Source organism: Nuphar pumila, chromosome 3 (genome assembly GCF_984573655.1).
Source record: "Nuphar pumila chromosome 3, dmNupPumi1.hap1.1, whole genome shotgun sequence".
In the NCBI taxonomy this organism is placed as follows: Eukaryota; Viridiplantae; Streptophyta; class Magnoliopsida; order Nymphaeales; family Nymphaeaceae; genus Nuphar; species Nuphar pumila.
The window spans coordinates 593,997-619,998 of NC_143251.1; the positions used below are offsets into that span (position 1 = coordinate 593,997).

The following is a 26,002-nucleotide window of genomic DNA, read 5'->3' on the forward strand; positions in this document are numbered from 1 at the left end:
GATCTTTAACAAAATGCAAATAAGACAACTTGGTAATATTGAGATGACCAAGTCTCTTGTGCCAAACATTTATGTCTTTATGTTGGGCCACATTACAAAAGGTGTTTTTAGGAATTTGAAGAAAGTCACATAATACAAGTCTCCCTTCCTAGAGCCTTCCCCAATCAACCTCCCGGACTGGTGATCCTGTATTAAACGTTTATTAGATGAAAATTGAATGTCACACCCATGGTTCGTGAGTTGAGAAACGAAAAGCAAGTTTAAATTCAACTTTGGTATAAGTCTAATTTTAGGAATAAAGAAGTTTTGGGTTTCAAAATTTTCAATTCCCTTAATTTCAAGAGAAGTGCCATCTGCGGTTGAAACAAAAGATGGTGACATACTTTTAAAATATTCGGAAAGAGAAGAAATGTTTGGAGTCATATGGAATGATGCACCCGAATCTAAAAGCCAAAAGGTTTTACCTGGAGGAGAATGAGTGGATACGGCGGCACCGGAAATAGCTTCCTTAAGAAGAGGTTGAAAAGCCTTCACAATTTGATTAAGAGAGAGCTCCATTTGAAGATTCTTCTTTTGGTGGTTGAGATGTGGTTGCCATTGCTAGAAGTTTCTTCCATTTTGGACAAACCGGTTTGATATGACCCAGTTCTTTGCAAAAGTGACACAAAATTTTGCTCTAGTCTTTTCTTCCGCCTTGACCACCTTGATTTTGGCTTTTAAAATGAGGAGGTTTATATGTCCTCAAATTGTTACCGGGCCTAGAAACGACATTAGCACCATCACACTCTTGATTTGTAGGCATTGCAAGCACATTAGGATTTTGCTTGCAAATGCCCATACGAGTTTCCTCTCCACTTAATTTAGTTATAACATCTTCAAGAGAGGGAGAGGTGAAAGAGGATCTTATTTGTTCAAACTCGGGCCTTAACCCATTCAAAAAGTTAAAAAATCGATCTTCTTCTAATTGCTTGTGACGAAGCTCTATGGATTCTCCACTCCACTTGGGTTCAAGCGTGACAAACTCATCCCAAACGGAAGAGAGTTCGACAAAATACTCTCTTATAGTCATCTCTCCTTGAAGAAGGGTTAGCGCCCTCTTTTGGAGATAATACTTATGGGACAAGTCCTTAGAAGTATACATCTTCTCAAGGTACTCCCACACTTGAGAAGCCTTTTTAAACTTTATAATGTTGGCGTTGATTCTTGTCTCAACAGAGGAAAAGATCCAAGACAAGATCTTGAAGTTCTTCATTTCTCACTCATGTTTCCTACTATATTTCTCAAGAGCCTTGGTTCTTTTGTCTCCCTCAAGAATTTTAATTTCCCCTTCTTTAATCAAAGTGATTTTAGGCTCCGGTTTCGGAATCGAGCCTTGAACGTAACCCCAAAGCCCTTTCCCTTTGATGTGAGCTTCCATGTTTCCGGCCCACACGTGATAATTTGAGCCATTTAGTTTGAAACCAAGAGAGAAATGAGTCTTTTTCGCCCATTAGAGAGGTAAGATGAGAGAAAAGAATACGTACCACAATAAGATTTTAAATCTTACTTGTTGTAGTAATCTTCTAAAATATTGGATGAAGAAGACTCTCCATTCCAATCACCAAAATGTTGAAGGCATGCTTTTCGAGGCACTCGATTTTGTGAAGAACCACACCAATTTCTTTCTCCAAACAACCTTGGTTTGATACCATGTGAAAATCTCTATAAAAAGAGACCTTGTGTAGCAACACAATACAAGAAAAACGAGTGCACAAAGGCACAAAGGCGAACACTCACAAGTGCACAAAGGCACGAATACACATGCACAAAAGCATGAAAAAATATGAACTTCAATATATGAGATCCCAAGAGGGGCTTTACAAAAGAATGAGAATCCTAAAGGGGGTTCACCCCTATTTATAAGTACATGTAGTCATGGGGGGGCTCCAATACGGAGCTCCAATGTGTGTATTGGGGCCCCCCATGTTACATCTTATCAAAAAAGATAAAAAAAAGACAAAAAATGTAAGAACCAAAAAGAAGAAAAAGAAGAAATAAAAAAGCAAATAAATTACAACATATTCTCAAATGAGAATATGCGTAAAACCATATGAATTTACATAAATACCCTTATCGGGTTTGAAATATATATTCATATATATATAGATAGATAGATACATGTACATATATATATATGAGATAAATATATGTATATGTATCTTTCTCTCTCTCTTTATATATATATATATGAATATATATATATACAAAATACACCATCTTTTAATATTTATCACCCTCTTTCTTAGTAAGAGATAGTTTAGGTTCTGAATCGGAACTATCCACTATACCCCATAAACCTTTTTCCCAAATGTGGTGCTTCATAATCGAAGCCCACATTACATAGTTAGTATCATTTAGCATCATAGGAATGATGGTGATCTTATCATTGTCATCCATCTTTTACAAGGGTAAGAGAGGAATAGATAGGAGGAGAGAGAGAGAGAAAAAAGAAAAGAAAAGAAAAGAAAAGAAAAAGAGTAGACAAGGGAATAAAAGAGAGGATACAAAACCAAATTTTTTATAGCACAAGTTCGCCTTTCTTCAAACAAATCTTCTTGAGCCAAGAACAAGGTGCTTAAACACCTTTTGTAAATGTGGCACAAAAATTGAGGCAGAAGCACTTCAAGATCTAAGGATTCTGTAGCTCTGATACCATGTAATGAAATGGTGGTCTTCATCAAATGCACAAATAACTCACAAACAAGTGTCTATTGGAGACCCTACAAGCATGACCCTTGAAAGGGTATAAAAGGAAGAACACTTGAAAAATAAATAATACTTCATTCATGCACAAAATGCTTAAGAAGCATTGTAATTCACATTGAAGGGGTTCACCCCTATATATACAAAAAAGTGGAAGAGAGAGGAGAGCTCATTTTGAACTCTCTAAAAGAGACGTTGGACTACGTTGGACTTTATTCCAACGACTCTTATTATAGCTGTTGGACTAGAGTCCAACAACTCCTATTATAGCTGTTGGACTACAGTCCAACAACTATTTGCACAGTCAAGTTCTGGATCAAATATCTAGTTCCTATTGAACTAGATGCTAAAAAAGAAAATAAAGAAAAATAAAAAAAGAAAATACTAAAAGGAAAAATATAATAATAATATTAAATAATATATATGTATTACAGTTTACATTTTAACATATATATATATATATGCATATATATATATTTCTATTTTATTCAAAATACCTGATGGGGGTATTTTGGTCTTTTCACATGTAATAAAAGTTGTTTTAAAACAACTTGTTTTAGGTTTTTCCTTTTATTTATTTTTATTTTATTCTTTTTATTTTCCCCTTTTTTGGATCATTGGGGACCCCACAAAGGGAGTCGTTGGGGCTCCCCAACGACTCCTTTGTGGGGAGCCCCAATGCTCCCTCTCTCTCTCTCTTTTGCTTTGTATATAAAGCGGTGCTCCCCCCTCATATTAAGATGTTGTTCTCTCACCTCTTCTCAATAATATTGAATCATTTTTTGCCTTTTGGCATTTCCTCTTAGTGGGTTTGTGTATTTGCACTTTATGTGCTTGTGATTTCTTGTCCATTATTGGACCTTCAAGTGTTATCACTTGTTATTTGTATTTCCGCCTGTTTCTTTACATGATATCAAAGCCAAGTCGAGATCAAGCTAAATTTGCTTTTCGATACATCAGAAAACGTGCCATTCAAAATTTGAGGAGGCAATGCTCTCTTGCAATTCCTATTCAAGCTCTTGTGAAATTATGATCGCGTAAAAGATCGATGGAGTATTCGCTATCTCTCTCTTCTCTTTTCCTTGGATCGGATTCAAGAAAAAGATTTACTCAATATGTATCTCATATTTTTTAAGTATCTCTTGTATTATTTATTTCATACATTATGCATGAGAAAATACTTATTTTCTTTATCATTATATATATATATACTTTTGTTATTTTCTTTGGATTCTCTATTTTAAATAGTTACGGTATGCATTTGAAAATGTATTTGAAATATAGTAGCCTCTTGCTAAATATGTTAAAAATGAATGAGTTTTTAAATTAATTATTAGATCTTGTGCATAAGCATATTTTCATAAAATATTTGTTTTAATTATGTATATCGTCATAAAAATTATATTTTACAAAAATATATGTTTTTCCTTTAAAATCTTAAATATTATGCTTATGTCTTTAATGTTGCTAATTCCCTTGTTGTATGTATTTGGTTTTATCGTAATGATCATTGGTGATTCTAGGCATACGTTAAAACATGATTTTTAGGTATATTATATGAATTTTATGTGTTAAAATTTTAGAAACTTGTATGATATATACCTTAAGTCACCATGTTTTCTTTAACTCTTTGGTAATATTGTTGATATTTTGCATATTGACATGTTCATGTCCCATATTTTATGTGATTTCAATGGTTGACTTTAAGATGTTTATCTCATTATGCAAAACTAATTATTTGAAAAACATTCTTGATTGATTATGCTTGAGAATGATCTTAGATATATTGTGTTCATCTCGGTTTGACATTGATATGGAAAATAAATCTTGCATTGGATGCTTTGAATGCATTTTATAATGTTAACTCGTTTTTCTCTAAACTGTGTCATAGTCACACAAAACAGATTGCATTATAAATGATGTTTGGTATATTAAATTTCATAGTTTCTATATAACCTATGTGGCTATGAGTTATTAGATTATCTTATTGCTTTAAGTTTTCATGGTTGGTAGTAATTATGTTTACTTTTGGGATTGTAAAAGGTTCTTTTAAAAAAAACCTTTGTATGTGTTATTTTCATAATATTACATGATTTGTTTGTCTCATAGTAGACTTTTGATTTAAAAGACTTTCTTTTAAGATAATATGTTCTTGTCTTCTCTTTAAAAATTATTAGATCCTTTGTATGCAATGTGCCTTAGTGCATCTATTCCTTGATTGGTGAATTTATGACTTCAATTTGAAGAATTGATTATGTTAAGCATGATTCTTGTTTATTCAAGATTGTAAAAAGTTGTCATAATACGTATTGTTGTGCATATGACTGTACTTTCTTTAAGGTTGGTCATCTACCATTATTGATTTTTTGATTTGAAATTGTTTTTTCAAATCGGTTCATTTTATGAACTCACCTATTTGGAAAATGATTTTCGTGAGTATTATTTGCCTTTTTATGGCATTGATTTTATCTATCCATCACAGATTTTTATATGATGCATCAATCTTCTTGGCCTTATCAAAGATATTTGTTAGGGTGAGTTGTGTGCACCTTATTTTATGTCATTTTAGATTGTCAACTTGTAGTTTGACTCTAACTGACAGTTATGTGATCTCTGATTGCGAGTGTATTGAATCACTCATTTGCTTTTGGCCATTGTTTTTATTATGGATGCTTTTAATTACGTGTATCTGTGATGGATATCTAATTTTTGAAACCATGGTGTTTCGAAATATGACAAAAATTAATATTTTTATTAATTGCATTAGTGTGTTTCCATTACATACCTTTCTACCTCGGTTGTTTTCTCTTTTTTATATCTCTTATCTAAGTGTCATCATATGTAGACAAGAGATGTTTGTTCATACCTTTGTGTATGTTTTTAGCCCTTTGTTGGCATTAAGATTATGCTCTTGATCTAGTAGCTTATACACTTATTTTTTTAGTGTCATTATATGTAGACAAGAGATGTTTGTTTATACCTTTGTATATGTTTTAGCTCATTATTGTCATTATACTCTTGATCTAGTCGTTGATATACTTGATCTTTAGTGTCATTATCCGTAGACAAGAGTTGTTTATTCACACCTTCGTGTGTGACTTTAGCCCTTTGTTGGCATTGTGCTCTTATTCTAGTCGCTGATACACTAGTTTTATGTGTCATTATATGTAGACAAGAGGTGTTTATACACACCCTAGTGTGTGTCTTTGGCCTTTTAGTGACATTGTATCTATGCTCTTGTTCTGAATCTTATTTCAGGAAGCCTCAACTTTGTTTTCTTTGGCATTATTTTCCAATTTCAGATGTAATAACAGAATATGAGATGTTACTTACAGATGGTAATTCCTTTGCATATAGGTGGTGGTTGTTGAATTTTGGGTGATGATGTAGCTGCACATTAGAATTGGTTCCCTGTGAAATTGCACACTTGAGTTGTCTGTATCTTAGTTTGATGTGGTTCTGCTTTGGGCTATTGTTGTTCTCTCATAGCATTTTAAGGGATGGAAAATTTTATAACCTATGTCACAATGATACAGGTACGTATGCCTACGTGACTCGTGTACGAGGTATGGGTTCAGAAAAAAATTCAAAAGATACTGCATATATATATATATATATGAAATATTTTGTATTGTTTCTTTTAAGAGGTTTTTTATTTATTTAATACTTATGAAAGCATGTTGATATTAATAATATAATTAATATAAAATATTTTATATCACCCATCTAAAGGGCATTTTTGTAATATTTACTGATCTCTCTCTCTCTCATAAATCATAATGTAATCACATGATTGATAAAAAAAATAAGAAAATTCCATTTAGGGGCCAACCTTTTGCCCCTATATCCAAGTATGGGCCTCATGTTTCTGAAATTCCAAATATGGGCCAAACTTTCCCTGGAAACTGCCAAACAAGCGCCTGCATTTAATATTGTCCTTTAACTCAAGTTATATCACAAACCAAATCACCACAATGAGTGACCATTATTAAGAGTTCAGACTGATTACTTTTTCTCCTTTTAAGAGGATGAATAAGTACTTTTCAATTTTCAAGGGACAATACAACAACAACAACAACAACAACAACAACTACGCCTTCATCCCAAAACAATTGGGGTCGGCGATATGAACCAAAAGAGAAAATCATTCTGGGTCTCCCACATGAATCCTTCTCCTCCAATCATTTCTATCCAATGGCATGTCCTCGGTGAAGTTCAAAGCATTCATATCCTTTCCTATCACCTCCATCCATGTTTTCCTAGGCCTGCCCCGACCTCTTTTAACTAATATATTTTCCCATTTCTCCATCCTTCTAACTGGAGCATCATTAGGCCTTCGCCGAATATGTCCAAACCACCGTAAATGATTCTCTCTCATCTTATTTTTAATGGGTGCAACGCCTACCTTCTTTCGTATCTCCTCGTTCTGAATCTTATCTTTTATTGTATTTCCACACATCCATCTCAGCATACGCATCTTAGCTACACTCATTTTTTGAATATGATGTCTCTTGGCAGCCCAACATTCGGGCCTAATAGTCGTCCTATAAAAATTTCCCTTCAACCGCAATGGCATTCTACGATCGCACTACACTCCAGTTACACTTTTCCATTTCATCCACCCAACCTTTATCCTATGATTTACATCTCCAGCAATTTCTCCATACTTTTGAATAATAGATCCCAAATATTTGAAACAATCATGCACCAGTATTTCTTGCTCACCAAGCTTCACTACACTCCCATCACTACTTCGTTGCTTACTAAACTGACATTCCATATATTTTGTCTTGCTCTTACTCAACTTAAAACCTCTTGCTTCCAATGTCTGTCTCCATAATTCTAACTTAGCATTAACCCCAACTCTAGACTCATCAATCAAAACAATATCATCAGCAAACAACATACACCATGGCACATTTTCTTGAATTGATCTCGTGAGCTCATCCATCACTATAGCAAATAGGAAAGGGCTTAAAGCAGATCCTTGATGTAACCCAACCGTTATAGGAAAATTGGTTGTCACCCCTCCAAAAGTGCGGACATTGGTTACTACTCCTTCATACATATCTTTAATTATACTAATGTACTTGAGAGAAACACCTTTCTTCATCATTGTCCACCAGAGAACGTCCCTAGGTACTCTATCGTATGCCTTCTCCAAATCAATAAAAACCATATGCAAATCTTTGTTCCTCTCTCTATTTCTCTCAATAAGTTGTCTACGAAGATGTATAGCTTCCATAGTTGATCTTCCAGGCATAAAACCAAATTGATTCTTCGATATCATGACAACCTTCCTCAACCTAGACTCAATCACCCTCTCCCAAAGTTTCATAGTATGACTCATGAGTTTTATACCACGATAGTTTGTGCAATCTTGTATATCACCCTTATTCTTATATAGAGGCACCAAAGTACTTTTCCTCCACTCATTAGGCATCTTATTTGTCCCCCAAATCTTGTTAAAAAGATTTGTCAACCATTCTAAACCTTTCTCTCCCAAGCACTTCCAAGCCTCGATAAGTATACCATCTGGGCCAACTGCCCTTCTTGATTTCATTTTCTTCAAAGCCTCTGCAATTTCTTTCTTTTGAATCTTGCGCATGAAGTCACGATTCATCTCATGAAAAGGAATGGAGAAGTCTCCAAGATCCTGAGCATGACTTTCATTAAATAGCTTATCAAAATAATCTTTCCATCTCTCCTTAATCTCCTCATCTTTGACTAAAACCCTTTGCGTTTCATCTTTGATACAACTAACCATACCCAGATCCTTCGATTTCCTATCTCTCATCTTTGCAAGCCTATAAATATTCTTCTCGCCCTCTTTGGTATCCAACTTATCATAAACCTCCTTATATACCTTATCCCTCGCGTTCCGAACTACTTTTTTAGCTTCCTTCTTTGCTATCATTTACTTCCCCAAATTCTCATTATCACGACTCTTATTTAGATTTCTATAACACTCTCTTTTAACCTTAATAGCTAATTTGACATCCTCGTTCCACCATGATGTATCCTTACCTAGCGGTGCACCGCCTTTAGACTCACCCAATACCTCCTTAACCACCTTTCTCATGCCACCCGCTATCTTATTCCACATTGATTCTGAATCCTCTTCGAGACACCAATCACCTTCCTTAACTACCTGCTCTACAAATATTCATTGTTTAGCTCTTTTCAGTGCCCACCACTTAATTCTAGGATCTATCCTATGTCTATCCCTTTTGCGGCATTGTCTAATTCTAAGATCTAAAATTAAGACTCTATGTTGTGTAGCTACACTTTCTCCGGTATAACCTTACAATCGATGCAACAACCCCTATCTCTCTTTCTAAGTAGGAAAAAATCTATCTGACTCGTATTAACCCCACTTTTAAATGTTACTAGGTGAGACTCCCTCTTCCTAAACCAAGTGTTTGCTAAGATCATATCATAAGAAAAACCAAAATCTAAAATCCTTTCTCCACTTTCGTTTCTTTCTCCTATACCGTAGCCTCCATGGATACTCTCAAATCCATCCCTACTAATGCCCACATGCCCATTAAGGTCACCGCCGATGAATTTCAAGGGACAATACAAGAAATAAAAAATGTCACATTTTCCAAGATGACATGTCATCTCTCCCTCTCTATCTTTGGATAAGCAAGTATCTTTATTTTCAAAAATATATTTCTTACCTGCAATGTCTGAGACAGAGTTGGACACGTTTTAGAGCATGCCATCAGCGTGTCGTGCGCTGAAATGTGTCAGACTTCGTGTCCGAGCGTGTCATCCGTGACGTGGGCCCATTTGGGCATGTCACTGTGACATAGTTTATAACCAATGATATTGAATGCTGTATGTTGGACAATCTTATAATCAGTCACACTGAATGATGCAGGTTGGACACTGTTTTAATGATGTTCCGTAGAAAGCCTGGCGTGCATGGCCTTCAGGGGCATGATTCTACACTGCAGCAAGCAAAGGTAACGGGAGTTCTTCAGCATAATTTGAACATTGGATTTACTTTTACACTGTATACATCATCAGCCTGATGTTCTCACAGTTGAAAAGTCATAATCTGATTTATATGTTTTTCTACTTCTATTTTTTAAAATATCACCCATGATAGCCTTCTCTCTCTCTCTTACATGCACATTTCTTTTACTTTGATATCCTCATAGAGATAGAACTATCTGTTCCTTTTTTCTTCAATCTTGGTTTAGATTGATTAATGTACTGCATCATTTTTTATTGAACAAGTAGGTCAATGAGCTTAGAGCTGTAATGGGGACATTATCTGGACGAAGTCTTCAGTTTTCCACAGATGCAACCCTAAGGAGATACTTGGAAGCACGGAACTGGAATGTTGATAAGGCAAAAAAGATGTTGGAGGAAACACTGAAGTGGAGGTCAACATATAAACCAGAGGAAATCCTATGGGTAAAGCTACATCAGCTTGATCCTTCCTTTTCCTACCTTGATCATAAACATGATATTTTCAGAAATTAATCATTTAAAGACCACATATGATTAAGGTAGCCAATAGAATATTTAAAATGATACTGTTGTTATTTTTGGCACTTGTATCTGCTTTTGTCCTATGTCACATGGGTGCGGGTGCGGGGGTGCAGCACTTTCAAAAAACTTGGGTGCGGGGGTGCGGCAAAAATATAAAAAATTATATATATATATATATATATTATATATATATAATTTTTAAGTTTGAACAGTTAACAATAGTAACACTAATGAAATAAAAAACAATTATCACAATATCATCAAATCAATTCATGCATGCAATAAATCAAATTAACAATCTACAATTTTATTCTACATCATAAAAAGTTAAAAACCAACACCACAATTATAAAAACAATCAAATAAGTAAAGCAAAAAAGAAGTAAATTATATAGTATACTAACAAAAGAAGCAAAAAATGCATAATTACATACCAAAAGTATATCCTACACAACGTACGATGAGTTAGTGTGCCAAATAGGTGCAAAAGAAAATAACAAGTTCAGTTTTTCTTTCATTCAGCATGGACTTTTCACACTCACAACTGTTTGAACTTTTCAGAAACTGCAAACCATATCATATCCTTGGAGGAAAGCGAAAGGAAAACTTTTTGAGCTTTTGTGCTCAATACAAATATATAAATTGATATTTATATTTGTATTTATTTATTTTCTATATATACACTCACACCAATTTTCTAGAGAACCATGGAGGAGAAAATAAATTCACCTTACACGATTAAATCAGATTTCATGAACTAATGGCAAACTTATAAATTGAAAGCAAATTGCACGATATTCCAAAAATCTCCATCACAAATCAATTTTTTCTGATGTCAAGATTTATCACCGTGATTTCAAAAATATAGAGAACCCTGCTAAAAATTAAATACGTATGAAGAAAGCATCCAATAGTGAACAACATAAATCAAATTCAAAATCAAAATGAAAAAATGCGTGAAAAGTTGCAAAGCTTGTCCCTATCTCTTACCTTCACTCAAAAAGTTTTTTGTGCCTGATGACTTCCTGCAAAACACAGACACAGACAGATCCAAAGAACGATGAGAAAAACATGAAAATAATGACTCAGGAATCCACAAAAACTTTTGAGTTTTCTTTGAAATTGAAAGAAGAGAAGTTCAATTTCACGATTTAGATCTTTAACGAAAAATTGCATACATTCACTAGAAAACAACGAGAAATACATCTACAAAATGAAAAACTCATTAGAAAAAGACGAGAAAACCAGCAGTTAAACTACCAAAAACAAAAGCAAAACGACAGAAAATACTCAAACAAGTTAAGAAGAAAGCGAAAAGGAAGCCAAAACTCGCGAAAAAGCAAAAAACAAAATAAAAACACCAGAAAATACTCAAACAGGTAAAGAAGAACGCGAAAAGGAAACCAGAACTCATAGAAAAGCAAAAAAGAATGAAGAAAAAAAATCCAAAACTAACGCACTTGGGAAAATCCTGCACCGTTCAATCCTGAGAATTAAAAAATAAGGCCCATTTTTAAAAAAATATACAAAGAGAAAACTTGCAATGGAACGCAAAATCATATTGAAACCAGCGATGCAAAACAAGGATTTCTCACTAAACTAGTAAAAATCTCGACAGAGCTCTTCCAGTTCTCATCTTCCACCACGAACGAGTCCTCCCTACAACTTCACAAACACCTGAAAAACAACGAAAACTAACAGCAAAATAAAAAAAAAATATACACAAAACGATAGAAAAACCGCGTTAACTCTCGTGCCTTCACGTCCTTATTCACCTCTCTCCTAAAACCCAACGTTCATCTCCCTAACTTCAAAAAACCAAGGCTGGAAAGAAGGGGTCAGCACCTTCTCCCAAGGCTGGCTGCCACTCGTGCCGGCAGCGAGAGACAGAGAGATTGAGAGTGAGAGAAAAGATAGAGATGGAGCGAGAGACAAAGACAAAAGGAGAAGAGAGATGGAGAGATAGAGGGAGCGAGTGAGAGATGGAGAGAGCAATAGTGAGAGAGACAGAGAGATTGAGAGTGAGAGACAGAGAGAGTGAGAGAGAGTACCTGAGGAGAGGTCTGGCAGAGTGGTCGGCGTCGGGGTCCGGCGGAGAGGTCGTCGTCGGCTTCGGCTTCAGGAGGAGAGGTCAGGAGGAGAGAGGATTAGGGCAAAAAAATTTTGCCCTAATCCTCCTCTCCGCAGCCCATTTCATCGGGCAAAAATTGGACAGAAATGACCCTGGGTGCGTTGACCACACCCAGGGTCGGGTTGACCGCACCGGGTGCCGCACCCACGTCGCGTCGACGTGGGTGCGTCAGCTGGTTGGCTGAATCCCTGTGACTTAGCTTTTGTCATATTTGTAAAACCCACGTTTTTTTCAAAAAAAAAAAAATTATCGGACCCGGGCCGGGTCGGGTCCGGACCCGACCCGGGCCCGCCTGCGATAGGGTTTCATAACCCGACGCAGGAGAGGTTTTGTTTAAAACAAAACCCCCCTGTGCGCCGCATCCCCCCACCGCGCCTTCGGCCCGATAGGGAAACCCATCGGGGTTTCCCCTTTTGTCGCCCCTCCCCGAGCTCTTTAAGAGCATTGCGGGAGGGGAGGAACGATGCCCCGCCCCCCTTCTCGTTCCCTGCAGGCGACAACCTCGCCGCCAACCCCGACCGACGCCTCCTCCTTCCCTGCGCACGCCGCCGACCGCCAGCCACCTCGCCTCCTCTCCTTCCAGGTATGCATCCTCCACCTTCTCCTCCTCCCCCTCCCATCTCTCTCTGTCACCTCGCCTGGACGCCGGCAGGCGGCGCACGGCCTCTGCCGTGCCCTCCCACCTCCCTCTTTGCCCATTGGAAACCCGACAGGGGGCCTACAGGGCCCCTGTCGTCCCCTTCTCTCTTGTGGGGGGGTTCGCCGGAGTGCCGGTAGGGGGCCAATGGCCCCTGCGGCACCTCCTCACCCCTGTGGGTGATGGGGAAACCGACGGGAGGTCGGTTGCCCCCTGTCACCCCCGTCCCGAGCTCTCTCTCTGGCAGGGGTTAGCCCCTGCCTCCTCTCAATCTCCGGTGAGCAGGGGCAATGCCCCTGCCGTTTCCTGTTTTTCCGGCTGGCAGGGGCGATGCCCCTGTCGCCCTTTGTTTTGCTGGGCTGGCAGGGGCTCGCCCCTGCCGCCTCTTGGCTTCTGGGAGGGCAGGGGATATCCCCCCTGCTGCCTCTTGTTTCTCGGCACGCAGGGGGCTTGTCACCCCTGCGGCTCCGTGGTTTTGTCAGGCAGGGGTCGAGGCCCCTGCCATTTGTTGGTTCTGCTGGCAGGGGCCGAGGTCCTTGCTGTCCCTTGATTCGTCAGGCAGGGGCTGGGGCCCCTGCCATTCCCTATTTTTGTCAGGCAGGGGCCAAGGCCCCTGCCATATCATGTTCTTCAGGCAAGGGGGCCGAGGCCCCTGCCGTTCTCTGTTCTGCGAGGTAGGGGTCGATACCCCTGCCCTTCATTATTCTGTCTGGCAGGGGCCGAAACCCCTGCCATTCTGAGCTGGCACGCAGGGACCAGTGTCCCTGCCACTTGTTACCTTCGTGAGGCAGGGGTCGAGGCCCCTGTCAGCTGTTTTGTCAGGTAGGGGCCGATGCCCCTGCCATGCGTGACCTTGTTTGGCAGGGGCAGAGGCCCCTGCCCTTCGCTTCCTCGTCAGGCAGGGGCTGAAGCCCCTGCTATTTTATTGTTCTGTCGGAAGGAACCGAGGGCCCCTGCCGCCTTGCTGTTTTCGGCAGTGCCTGTAGCCTAAACCTACCCATGTCCTCATCGCACCATTAATTAAATTAGCTTAATTAAATGTTTCGCACTCTTGCAGATTTACGCAACAGGTCTCGCTCGTGCTCTGCGACTCAACCCTCATATTATCCTCACGCTTAGGCGTACGCAGTTGCACGACATCCCAAGGTAGGTTAAAGTCGCACAAGGGGCAATAAGATCTAATTAAGTTGAAATAATTAAAATGTCTATGCTAGTTGTACTTAGATTTATACTGCTTTTGCGTGACTTATTATTCTTGTCTCCATGTTTATGAGTCGATGTACGGTTTTACTCTTCGAGTAGTAATTTGTGTATTTGCTTACGTGTTGAAGGTGGTTTCGCACTTTTTGCAATACTTATGCCCTAAGTTGCTCGCATGTATACTTGCCTGTACCTTTCTATGGGTGGATGTACAATTTCATTATTCGATTATTATTTTGCGTAGTGTTTATGAATTTGAGGTGTGGTTTCGTATTTCTTGAAATACATATGCCCTTGTTTGCTTGCATCCATTTTTGCCTGCACGTTTCCTTTGAGTGAGGTACGACCTTGTGTCTCGTGTATTACTTATGACCTTATGTGTTTGCCTGTCTAAGTGGTCAATGTATGGTGTTGGTACCTCATGTATTACTTATGTGCTTTTCCCTCGATGTGCGGCATCGCAAGTCGAGAGTTGTTTGTTGACATGTTATAACCTGCATATGCTCACACTCATGGTAAATATGTACTTACATAAATGTAGTCTTGTGCCTATCCTGTTATCACCTGTTTTCAAAACACCAGAAGTTGCACTTGTGCACTATAGTTCTTTTAAAGAGGATTTCCTTCTGCAAACCCAAGGCTCTTCAAAATGCACAACTTTTGCAAAGTATGATTAAGTCTTGCAGGATTGCGAAGTCACATTTGGCCCCTCCCAAGTCCACACACTTGGGAGAAATGTTTTATAACCTTGACTCAAGTTGCGGCTCATTTTGAATAACCCCGATCAGGGGCATGAGCATATGAATGAGTGGGGTTCTGTTGAAGGACCCATTCTTTATGTATCAATCTAGTGTAACATGTCGATACTAAGATAAATTTTGGATGTAAGATTGATAGTGTTGTGTCTTGTGTGAATGACTTAATGTGGCATTATGGCTTTTAAGGATGAATCGTGCCAAATGAGCACTCCTATATTCTTTGAATTGTTATGAAGTTGTGTGTTGGGTATTCCTTTTGAGAAGCCCACAGACCTCCCTGGTTCAGTATGGCGTACTTTTAGACATGCACAACATGTTAAGTACTTTGTTGATCGGACGAGAGATCCGAGATGACCTTGCATCATGAAATATGAAAAATGTTGTTGAAGTGAATTCAAGATTTATCTTGCCAGGCTGTGTTGTATTAATTCTTTTGCAGATAACATCTGTTGGGGTTTCTTTTGTGGAACCATATCCCTTTCATCGTAGTCGTACTTATGACATATACGACCGTACTTTTTGACAAGTACGTCTTTGTACGTTGCGATGATTGGATGAGTAGGTTGTGGCAACCTCGATGAGCGCAAATAACAAAATGTTGTGATCACCTAAATAAGTGATGTTTTCGCCTTCACCGGCAAGATACTCGAGTGGGTCGAAAGACCAGAGTATGTAGAATGAGTTTTCAGTTAACTACCCCTGATGTACTCATTCGAATCGCTGACTCCTGTCAGGAGAGAGGACAGGAAGGTACAAAACTTCGATGGACAGGCCATTAATGGCAGTTACGAGCAAAAGACTCGGCTTCCCCAGTCATCGGAGTTGGGGGAATGAGACTACCATAATTATCCTAGGTGGTAGCTCTCCATGTTTGGGATGCATCCATTATTTATGCTGCTTTGGGGATTTCTCTCTTGGTCACCGACCGTCCCCTTAGGTGCGGACTCAGTCAGCTATCCGGGTTATCATAAAATACATAGCATAATAAACCCCCGGATCAGTCTAGGCTGTTTCTAGAGTCTTGTCTTGTGCGTACCCGCTTGGCCAGTTAATATCGAAACATAAGTTAAATCTGATCGCAATGTGTTCAGTTATGCACGTATGAAAGTTATAGGGTACAACAGGTTCAATACTTATGGAATTGTGTGTGTGGTTGATGAAGCATTGTATTTTGCTAGTTGACTTTCTTGTGCAGTGCTTTGCTTGTAATAGTTAGCCTACTGGTGCCAGTAAAATGCTTGTAATAATTTTTAACATTGTGTTCATGATAGTTGCTCTGTGAATATATTGAAATTAAATTGCTATATAATTGCCTGTCTACTTGACATATTAAATTATTCTGCTTAATTATGTTCAATATTGTCATGTCTGTGCACCTACCAGTTTTTAGTGAAACTGACCCATTTTATGGGTAGGTTTTGGATAGGTAATACAGTCTGCGATGGCACGATGGCGTGATGAGAACAAGATAGAGTTTTTTCCCTGACGTTTTGCTCCTGAGGACATGTTGGTAAATTTGGTATGAAGGGTATTCCAAAATTTCTCTTTTTATTAAACCTTGAGTTATTAAAGCTGTTTTAGTAAACTTCTTTTCGGTTTCAACAAACAAATTCTCCATCATTGAAATTGCATTTCAAAACCATTTGATTTCAATAGTTGTGCCGGATTTGACAAAGGAAAGTTTACACTGTAATGCGCTCAAGGTCCATTGACTTGTGGTTTTAAAAATATTATTTTCCGCTGAAGTATTATTTAAACTCTGATAATTGTATGATTTCAAAGCTTTCTAAACTATTCTAAAAGTTACAAGTCTTGGATTTTTGGGGTGTTACAACTTGGTATCAGAGCGATAGGGAAAATAGTGATTCTTGACCATCCGACATCTGCATCGCACAGTAAGTACTATTGATTTTGTTGTTTTATACTTAATTTGATTAAAATATCTTGCTTCGATTTAGATGTCGTATAATGAGATGAGCGAGGCAATAAATGTTTTGACTGGAGCCGTTATGCATCTCCAATCTATGGTTCAGAACCTGAGTCATAGTGTGGCTTGCGAGAACACCTTTCAGGGTCAGTGCGATAAACAGATGGATAACCATCAAGTTACCCCTAATCTATTGTACCCCCGAAATTCTATTGTTTGCTCTTTCTGTGGTAACGTGGACCATTCAGGGAAGGAATGCCGCCATAAGCGAAAGTACGATAAGTGGCATCTGGCCACACAAGGCTTGGAACAAGGGAAGCAAGTTAAAGATTTTCAGAACAAAAAGTCAGTTGGTAGTAAGGAAGTTAGCAAATGCCGACTTGCCAATGATAGAATGCAGGGATCCCCATCTAAGAAACAAAAGCAAGGCAAAAGAATCAAGCTACATCGATCGTCTAGTCGAAAATGCTCGAAGTGTAATTATGGTCATCCGGGACAACAATGCCCTCGAAACACTGGAGGTTGTTTCTATTGCGGAAAGATGGGACATTTCGCCAGAGTTTGTCGCAAGAAGGAAGCAGATCTGAAGAAGCGAACCGCGAATGAAAGTCAGCAACAACAACCCAAGTTGCCTCACTAGTAGCAATGAAAGTAGAGAACCATTTTTTATTTTCGTTATGACGGGTTAGGTAGAGAATTAGCAAATAGACACTTTAATAAGTTCGGGTAAGACTTTTTATTTTCCAGTACGGATCTTGTAGTAAAAGTTTATTAATGAAATTACGTATGAAGTTTGTTCAACCCAGACCCTTATGAGTATGATGCTTATGCAGGTAAATGACATGTTACGCCTACAACTGATTAGTTTTTGTGTAGTTAACTTGTTACGCCTACAAATGATTAACTTTTAAGTGGTTGACTTATACGCCTACAAATCATTAGTTAGACTATTTAGAGGAATGACACCTCACGACTACAAACACTTAGTTTTTATGATACATCACACCTACATAGCCATGTTGTAGAGGGTTGCATTATGATTGGTTATGAGAATATATCATACCTGTATAGCATGATTGGCGGATATCATATTGGACTAAAATATCTTGTAGATCTGTGCGTGTGTTTCACACTGATATGGTCGAATGCGATGTGCTTTGAGGTAAAATTATATATGCATATGATGGTACCATGATTTGGATGTCTTAGATGCATATAGAATTTGAATTCTGTGTGCGTAACTCGAACTGCGTAGAAGTTACGTATCTTGAGGTTTAGTAGATTATTGATATATACATGATCACATTGTATAGAACTCATACTTTGAGGTTAGATTTGGATAATGAAATGCTCCTGGTGGCAATGATATAATGCATAGGATAATATGCTTTTGTATGATATGATTGAAATGCATGTGACCTCAAATTTTGAAAGTATGGAACCTTATTGGTGAAAGGTGTGATTTTTGATGTATGTGCCATATGAAGTGATGTGATGCTCATTTATGATATATATATACTTTTGCCCCTTTATTGGTGGCTATCGACCCTGTGAGTGGTCGTTTGTTTGATGCATGTATCATTGATTTCGGTACCTGTTGAGGACCTTGTCCGCAAAGGATTCTCTGTGAAGGGTATGTATGATCAAGATCAGGTAATCCGACTAGAGTGGTGAATCTCTGTGAGGAAGTACACTGTCCAAGATCGGGTAGCCGCAAAGATGGCAAATTCCTGTGAGGAAGTATATTGTCCAAGACCAGGTAAACCTTCTAGGGCGGTAATTCCTTGTGAGGTCGTACATTTCCCAGACCAGGTGATCCAGCGTGGAACTTGTAGATTTTGATTTCGTAGAGAATTATGGTGTGTTTTGATGCTCTTCTGAGAGCATTTGATATAACCAGTTATGAATATTTAAATTTGGCTTTCTGTTGTAGCATGATTATATATTGGTTTTAGATTAGAAAGTTGGATCCTTGCTGATTCTAGATCTTGATACAAGGATATGTTTTTGTCTTATACTAAAGTTAGGGCCATTCTACGAATGATAACTTAAGCGAAGATAGGATAACTGGCCATGTAAGGCCTTGAAGTATAAGCATTAATTAAGGCTTTTCCGGACATAGAGTCTGTTAGAATTAGTAAGGGTAACGAACGACAACCTGATTATGATATAGGACAGAAACCTCCGTTTAAGGAACGTAAACAAACTAGAGCAATGTCTTGTTGTGTCTCTTCATTCGTATCAAATCTAGTAGAAGGTGACGAATAAACATTCTTACAGTCTTCTGCCAAACTTTTTTTTTTGTGACTCCGTATAAACTCTTGCGAAGACATAAATTAGTAACAAAATCACTCACATTTTGTTTAATCGAATTGTTGGCTTCGAATCTTTCTCAGGAATTTATTATGTGCTATCCTGATTACTTTAATAGCATACGTGTTCCAAGATCACTCACACATATAGTGTATCCTCATTAACAACGATTATCTAAGAACCAGATTGTCGCAGCTAATCTTTTAATAAATATTTCGCGGTCAAAATTCTTTTAAGAGGGGTAGGATGTAAAACCCACGTTTTTTTCAAAAAAAAAAAAAAAAATTATCGAACACGGGCAGGGTCGGGTCCGGACCCGGCCCGGGTCGGGTCGGGTCGGGTCCGGACCCGACCCGGGCCCGCCTGCGATAGGGTTTCATAACCCGACGCAGGAGAGGTTTTGTTTAAAACAAAACCCCCCTGTGCGCCGCATCCCCCCACCGCGCCTTCGGCCCGATAGGGAAACCCATCGGTGTTTCCCCTTTTGTCGCCCCTCCCCGAGCTCTTTAAGAGCATTGCGGGAGGGGAGGAACGATGCCCCGCCCCCCTTCTCGTTCCCTGCAGGCGACAACCTCGCCGCCAACCCCGACCGACGCCTCCTCCTTCCCTGCGCACGCCACCGACCGCCAGCCACCTCGCCTCCTCTCCTTCCAGGTATGCAGCCTCCACCTTCTCCTCCTCCCCCTCCCATCTCTCTCTGTCACCTCGCCTGGACGCCGGCAGGCGGCGCACGGCCTCTGCCGTGCCCTCCCACCTCCCTCTTTGCCCATTGGAAACTCGACAGGGGGCCTACATGGCCCCTGTCGTCCCCTTCTCTCTTGTGGGGGGGTTCGCCGGAGTGCCGGTAGGGGGCCAATGGCCCCTGCGGCACCTCCTCACCCCTGTGGGTGATGGGGAAACCGACGGGAGGTCGGTTGCCCCCTGTCACCCCCGTCCCGAGCTCTCTCTCTGGCAGGGGTTAGCCCCTGCCTCCTCTCAATCTCCGGTGAGCAGGGGCAATGCCCCTGCCGTTTCCTGTTTTTCCGGCTGGCAGGGGCGATGCCCCTGTCGCCCTTTGTTTTGCTGGGCTGGCAGGGGCTCGCCCCTGCCGCCTCTTGGCTTCTGGGAGGGCAGGGGATATCCCCCCTGCTGCCTCTTGTTTCTCGGCACGCAGGGGGCTTGTCACCCCTGCGGCTCTGTGGTTTTGTCAGGCAGGGGTCGAGGCCCCTGCCATTTGTTGGTTCTGCTGGCAGGGGCCGAGGTCCTTGCTGTCCCTTGATTCGTCAGGCAGGGGCTGGGGCCCCTGCCATTCCCTATTTTTGTCAGGCAGGGGCCAAGGCCCCTGCCATATCATGTTCTTCAGGCAAGGGGGCCGAGGCCCCTGCCGTTCTCTGTTCTGCGAGGTAGGGGTCGATACCCCTGCCCTTCATTATTCTGTCTGGCAGGGGCCGAAACCCCTGCCATTCTGAGCTGGCACGCAGGGACCAGTGTCCCTGCCACTTGTTACCTTCGTGAGGCAGGGGTCGAGGCCCCTGTCAGCTGTTTTGTCAGGTAGGGGCCGATGCCCCTGCCATGCGTGACCTTGTTTGGCAGGGGCAGAGGCCCCTGCCCTTCGCTTCCTCGTCAGGCAGGGGCTGAAGCCCCTGCTATTTTATTGTTCTGTCGGAAGGAACCGAGGGCCCCTGCCGCCTTGCTGTTTTCGGCAGTGCCTGTCGCCTAAACCTACCCATGTCCTCATCGCACCATTAATTAAATTAGCTTAATTAAATGTTTCGCACTCTTGCAGATTTACGCAACAGGTCTCGCTCGTGCTCTGCGACTCAACCCTCATATTATCCTCACGCTTAGGCGTACGCAGTTGCACGACATCCCAAGGTAGGTTAAAGTCGCACAAGGGGCAATAAGATCTAATTAAGTTGAAATAATTAAAATGTCTATGCTAGTTGTACTTAGATTTATACTGCTTTTGCGTGACTTATTATTCTTGTCTCCATGTTTATGAGTCGATGTACGGTTTTACTCTTCGAGTAGTAATTTGTGTATTTGCTTACGTGTTGAAGGTGGTTTCGCACTTTTTGCAATACTTATGCCCTAAGTTGCTCGCATGTATACTTGCCTGTACCTTTCTATGGGTGGATGTACAATTTCATTATTCGATTATTATTTTGCGTAGTGTTTATGAATTTGAGGTGTGGTTTCGTATTTCTTGAAATACATATGCCCTTGTTTGCTTGCATCCATTTTTGCCTGCACGTTTCCTTTGAGTGAGGTACGACCTTGTGTCTCGTGTATTACTTATGACCTTATGTGTTTGCCTGTCTAAGTGGTCAATGTATGGTGTTGGTACCTCATGTATTACTTATGTGCTTTTCCCTCGATGTGCGGCATCGCAAGTCGAGAGTTGTTTGTTGACATGTTATAACCTGCATATGCTCACACTCATGGTAAATATGTACTTACATAAATGTAGTCTTGTGCCTATCCTGTTATCACCTGTTTTCAAAACACCAGAAGTTGCACTTGTGCACTATAGTTCTTTTAAAGAGGATTTCCTTCTGCAAACCCAAGGCTCTTCAAAATGCACAACTTTTGCAAAGTATGATTAAGTCTTGCAGGATTGCGAAGTCACATTTGGCCCCTCCCAAGTCCACACACTTGGGAGAAATGTTTTATAACCTTGACTCAAGTTGCGGCTCATTTTGAATAACCCCGATCAGGGGCATGAGCATATGAATGAGTGGGGTTCTGTTGAAGGACCCATTCTTTATGTATCAATCTAGTGTAACATGTCGATACTAAGATAAATTTTGGATGTAAGATTGATAGTGTTGTGTCTTGTGTGAATGACTTAATGTGGCATTATGGCTTTTAAGGATGAATCGTGCCAAATGAGCACTCCTATATTCTTTGAATTGTTATGAAGTTGTGTGTTGGGTATTCCTTTTGAGAAGCCCACAGACCTCCCTGGTTCAGTATGGCGTACTTTTAGACATGCACAACATGTTAAGTACTTTGTTGATCGGACGAGAGATCCGAGATGACCTTGCATCATGAAATATGAAAAATGTTGTTGAAGTGAATTCAAGATTTATCTTGCCAGGCTGTGTTGTATTAATTCTTTTGCAGATAACATCTGTTGGGGTTTCTTTTGTGGAACCATATCCCTTTCATCGTAGTCGTACTTATGACATATACGACCGTACTTTTTGACAAGTACGTCTTTGTACGTTGCGATGATTGGATGAGTAGGTTGTGGCAACCTCGATGAGCGCAAATAACAAAATGTTGTGATCACCTAAATAAGTGATGTTTTCGCCTTCACCGGCAAGATACTCGAGTGGGTCGAAAGACCAGAGTATGTAGAATGAGTTTTCAGTTAACTACCCCTGATGTACTCATTCGAATCGCTGACTCCTGTCAGGAGAGAGGACAGGAAGGTACAAAACTTCGATGGACAGGCCATTAATGGCAGTTACGAGCAAAAGACTCGGCTTCCCCAGTCATCGGAGTTGGGGGAATGAGACTACCATAATTATCCTAGGTGGTAGCTCTCCATGTTTGGGATGCATCCATTATTTATGCTGCTTTGGGGATTTCTCTCTTGGTCACCGACCGTCCCCTTAGGTGCGGACTCAGTCAGCTATCCGGGTTATCATAAAATACATAGCATAATAAACCCCCGGATCAGTCTAGGCTGTTTCTAGAGTCGTGTCTTGTGCGTACCCGCTTGGCCAGTTAATATCGAAACATAAGTTAAATCTGATCGCAATGTGTTCAGTTATGCACGTATGAAAGTTATAGGGTACAACAGGTTCAATACTTATGGAATTGTGTGTGTGGTTGATGAAGCATTGTATTTTGCTAGTTGACTTTCTTGTGCAGTGCTTTGCTTGTAATAGTTAGCCTACTGGTGCCAGTAAAATGCTTGTAATAATTTTTAACATTGTGTTCATGATAGTTGCTCTGTGAATATGTTGAAATTAAATTGCTATATAATTGCCTGTCTACTTGACATATTAAATTATTCTGCTTAATTATGTTCAATATTGTCATGTCTGTGCACCTACCAGTTTTTAGTGAAACTGACCCATTTTATGGGTAGGTTTTGGATAGGTAATACAGTCTGCGATGGCACGATGGCGTGATGAGAACAAGATAGAGTTTTTTCCCTGACGTTTTGCTCCTGAGGACATGTTGGTAAATTTGGTATGAAGGGTATTCCAAAATTTCTCTTTTTATTAAACCTTGAGTTATTAAAGCTGTTTTAGTAAACTTCTTTTCGGTTTCAACAAACAAATTCTCCATCATTGAAATTGCATTTCAAAACCATTTGATTTCAATAGTTGTGCCGGATTTGACAAAGGAAAGTTTACACTGTAATGCGCTCAAGGTCCATTGACTTGTGGTTTTAAAAATATTATTTTCCGCTGAAGTATTATTTAAACTCTGATAATTGTATGATTTCAAAGCTTTCTAAACTATTCTAAAAGTTACAAGTCTTGGATTTTTGGGGTGTTACAATATTTGTCTTTTTTAAGTGAAAATGGTTTTCATTTCATGCAGAAAAAAAAAACTGTAACAGCAATATCTGCTTTACTTTATAGATGATATGATTGATGGTAGACATGCAAACCAAGGTACTTTATATACTATGTAGCATTTCATTTGGATATCCTTGAGGATGACCTGATGATCCTGTTAGTAGTTTTTCTTTATCAAGTTATAAACTTCTTTATTGAGCATAAGAATATTTCTCTTGGTGTTTTCATCACTAGAATACATTTAATACTGGTGCAATAGTTAGGGAGGAAAAGGAATTGGTCGTATTGTTAATTGCATTAAAATTGTCTCCTTCAATCTGTCTTTAATTTTTAGAATTACCTTATTTTCCCATATGCCATATTTTGATGCCTTCATTTACTGAGAAAGCATGGCTTCAAAACATTGTGATGAAGAAAGGAGAAAACTTAAGGCCTAATAGTGTTTGATATTATTACTCGGTTTATTTTTACCATACCCTATTCTAAACCATGTGCTACTGGAGTGGCCTTGCAGTTCTTGGATTCAATATAAGTTTGGGGTTCTCACTTCTATGTCCTCCATCTTACATCCATGTCACATAAACAGTTAGCAACAACAGCACTGGACATACCAAAGTTGCCAGACTTGGAAGTAGAAGTGAGAATTGATATGGTAAGTGGAAGCAAAAGTGAGAAATGATACGGTAAGTGGAAGCGAAATGTGAAGCAGTTCAAAATTTTCAAGATCTGAGAAGTGGAAATTTGAGTGGAAGTGAAACATGAATCATACTGAAAGTGATGTGGAAATTGACCAGTAGGAAAATGAAAACCAAATCAGAAGTGAAACAGGAATCTAGTTGCAAGTGGATGGTAATTGAAGTGATATACTCAAAGTAGAAGTTACCTTGTTTTTTAAGTAACTTACTATTTTAACATTATTCAATATTTCTTTAATTAAAAAAATGTTACTGCTGCAATAGGATATTGACCAACTGAGACACTTGCTGGGGTTGTTTAGAATCTATGGGAAGTTAGGGACTTAACATTAAGCAATACTTGACCAGATCTAGACCAAGTTGTCCGATGAACTGGTCTAGCCGGACAACACTGATTGACTAAGCCCTATCTTATTTATAACTCTCAATCTGATCAATCTAATCATTCAACCCAAGATTGAATTCTGCAAATCCAAGTCCAGATGTGTGAACTCAATCTCCAAAGCTTGACTTGATGGAGTGACTTTGGAAGAAGTTGCCTTTGTGACCAACTTAACTATTTTCTTGAGACATCCATGATCCTGTATGAGTCAAAATAGCAAGCATCCCAGTCGAGTCTATTGTTTTATGCTTCTACTAACTGAGTTTCTTGTGTTGAGATTATTATTAAAGTATAAAATACAGTAAATAGGGCTTATACAAGAAGCTCAGGTGAAAAGCATCTAGTTGCTTTCCATTGTATGCAATTCTCATACATGACATCGGATCAGAATAACTAAAAAGTAAAAATAAGAAAAAAATTTAATAAATTATATATAATTAATATATTAATTGATATCATATAATAAGAGTGATCTCCCATTTGTGGAGGTAATGATTCCATGTACGTCATTTTTTTGTCTTTTTTAAATGTTCAGATATCTTGTCTATCATTTGATCCTTGATATTCCTGAATCTCTTTCAGCATGAAGTTGCCAGTGAAGGTGAAACCGGAAAAGTGTACAGGGGTGATTTTCATGATAAACATGGCAGGACCGTTCTTGTATTAAGACCAGGAATGCAGGTGGGTGACCATCTTTCTCATCTACTTTTGTTGGATAGAATGGTGCATATTTTCTGATGTTAAACTTTTGATCCATGCAGAACACGTCATCACATGACAATCAACTTCGCCACCTGGTTTATCTTATCGAGAATGCAATTCTTAATTTACCAGAAGGGCAAGAGCAGATGGTATGGTTGATAGACTTCACTGGATGGTCATTGTTGAACAGTGTACCTATTAAGACTGCCCGTGAAACTGCAAACATCTTGCAAAATCACTATCCTGAGAGACTTGCAGTAGCATTTCTATACAATCCTCCAAAGATCTTTGAGACATTCTGGAAGGTTAGCCGAATACCATCTCTTATTGCTCTGCGCTGATTGTCTGGATCACCATTGATATGCAAAATATAGCAACGATGATAAACCTTCTTTCAACTGTTTAGTTTTATGAACATTTTCGTAGGTTTTGAACTATTAGAATATGGACTGGATATGGATCCAAATCCATTCACGGGTTTTATATTCT

At 39.4% G+C, this 26,002-nt stretch overlaps 1 protein-coding gene across 9 annotated transcripts in view; it reads left to right on the forward strand.

The window, feature by feature from the left end:
• LOC149841559 (uncharacterized) overlaps window positions 1–26,002 on the forward strand; it is an 81,842-nt gene that overhangs the window by 40,806 nt on the left and 15,034 nt on the right. For 6 of the 9 annotated variants that reach the window (XM_089998538.1, XM_089998544.1, XM_089998536.1 and 3 more), the window contains exons 2-5: window positions 9,629–9,713; window positions 9,994–10,170; window positions 25,394–25,492; window positions 25,573–25,818. In XM_089998538.1, the coding sequence (XP_089854664.1) occupies window positions 9,645–9,713; window positions 9,994–10,170; window positions 25,394–25,492; window positions 25,573–25,818 (591 nt within the window). In that variant the 5' untranslated portion in view covers window positions 9,629–9,644. The other 3 variants (XM_089998542.1, XM_089998540.1, XM_089998539.1) reach the window with 3 other exon arrangements.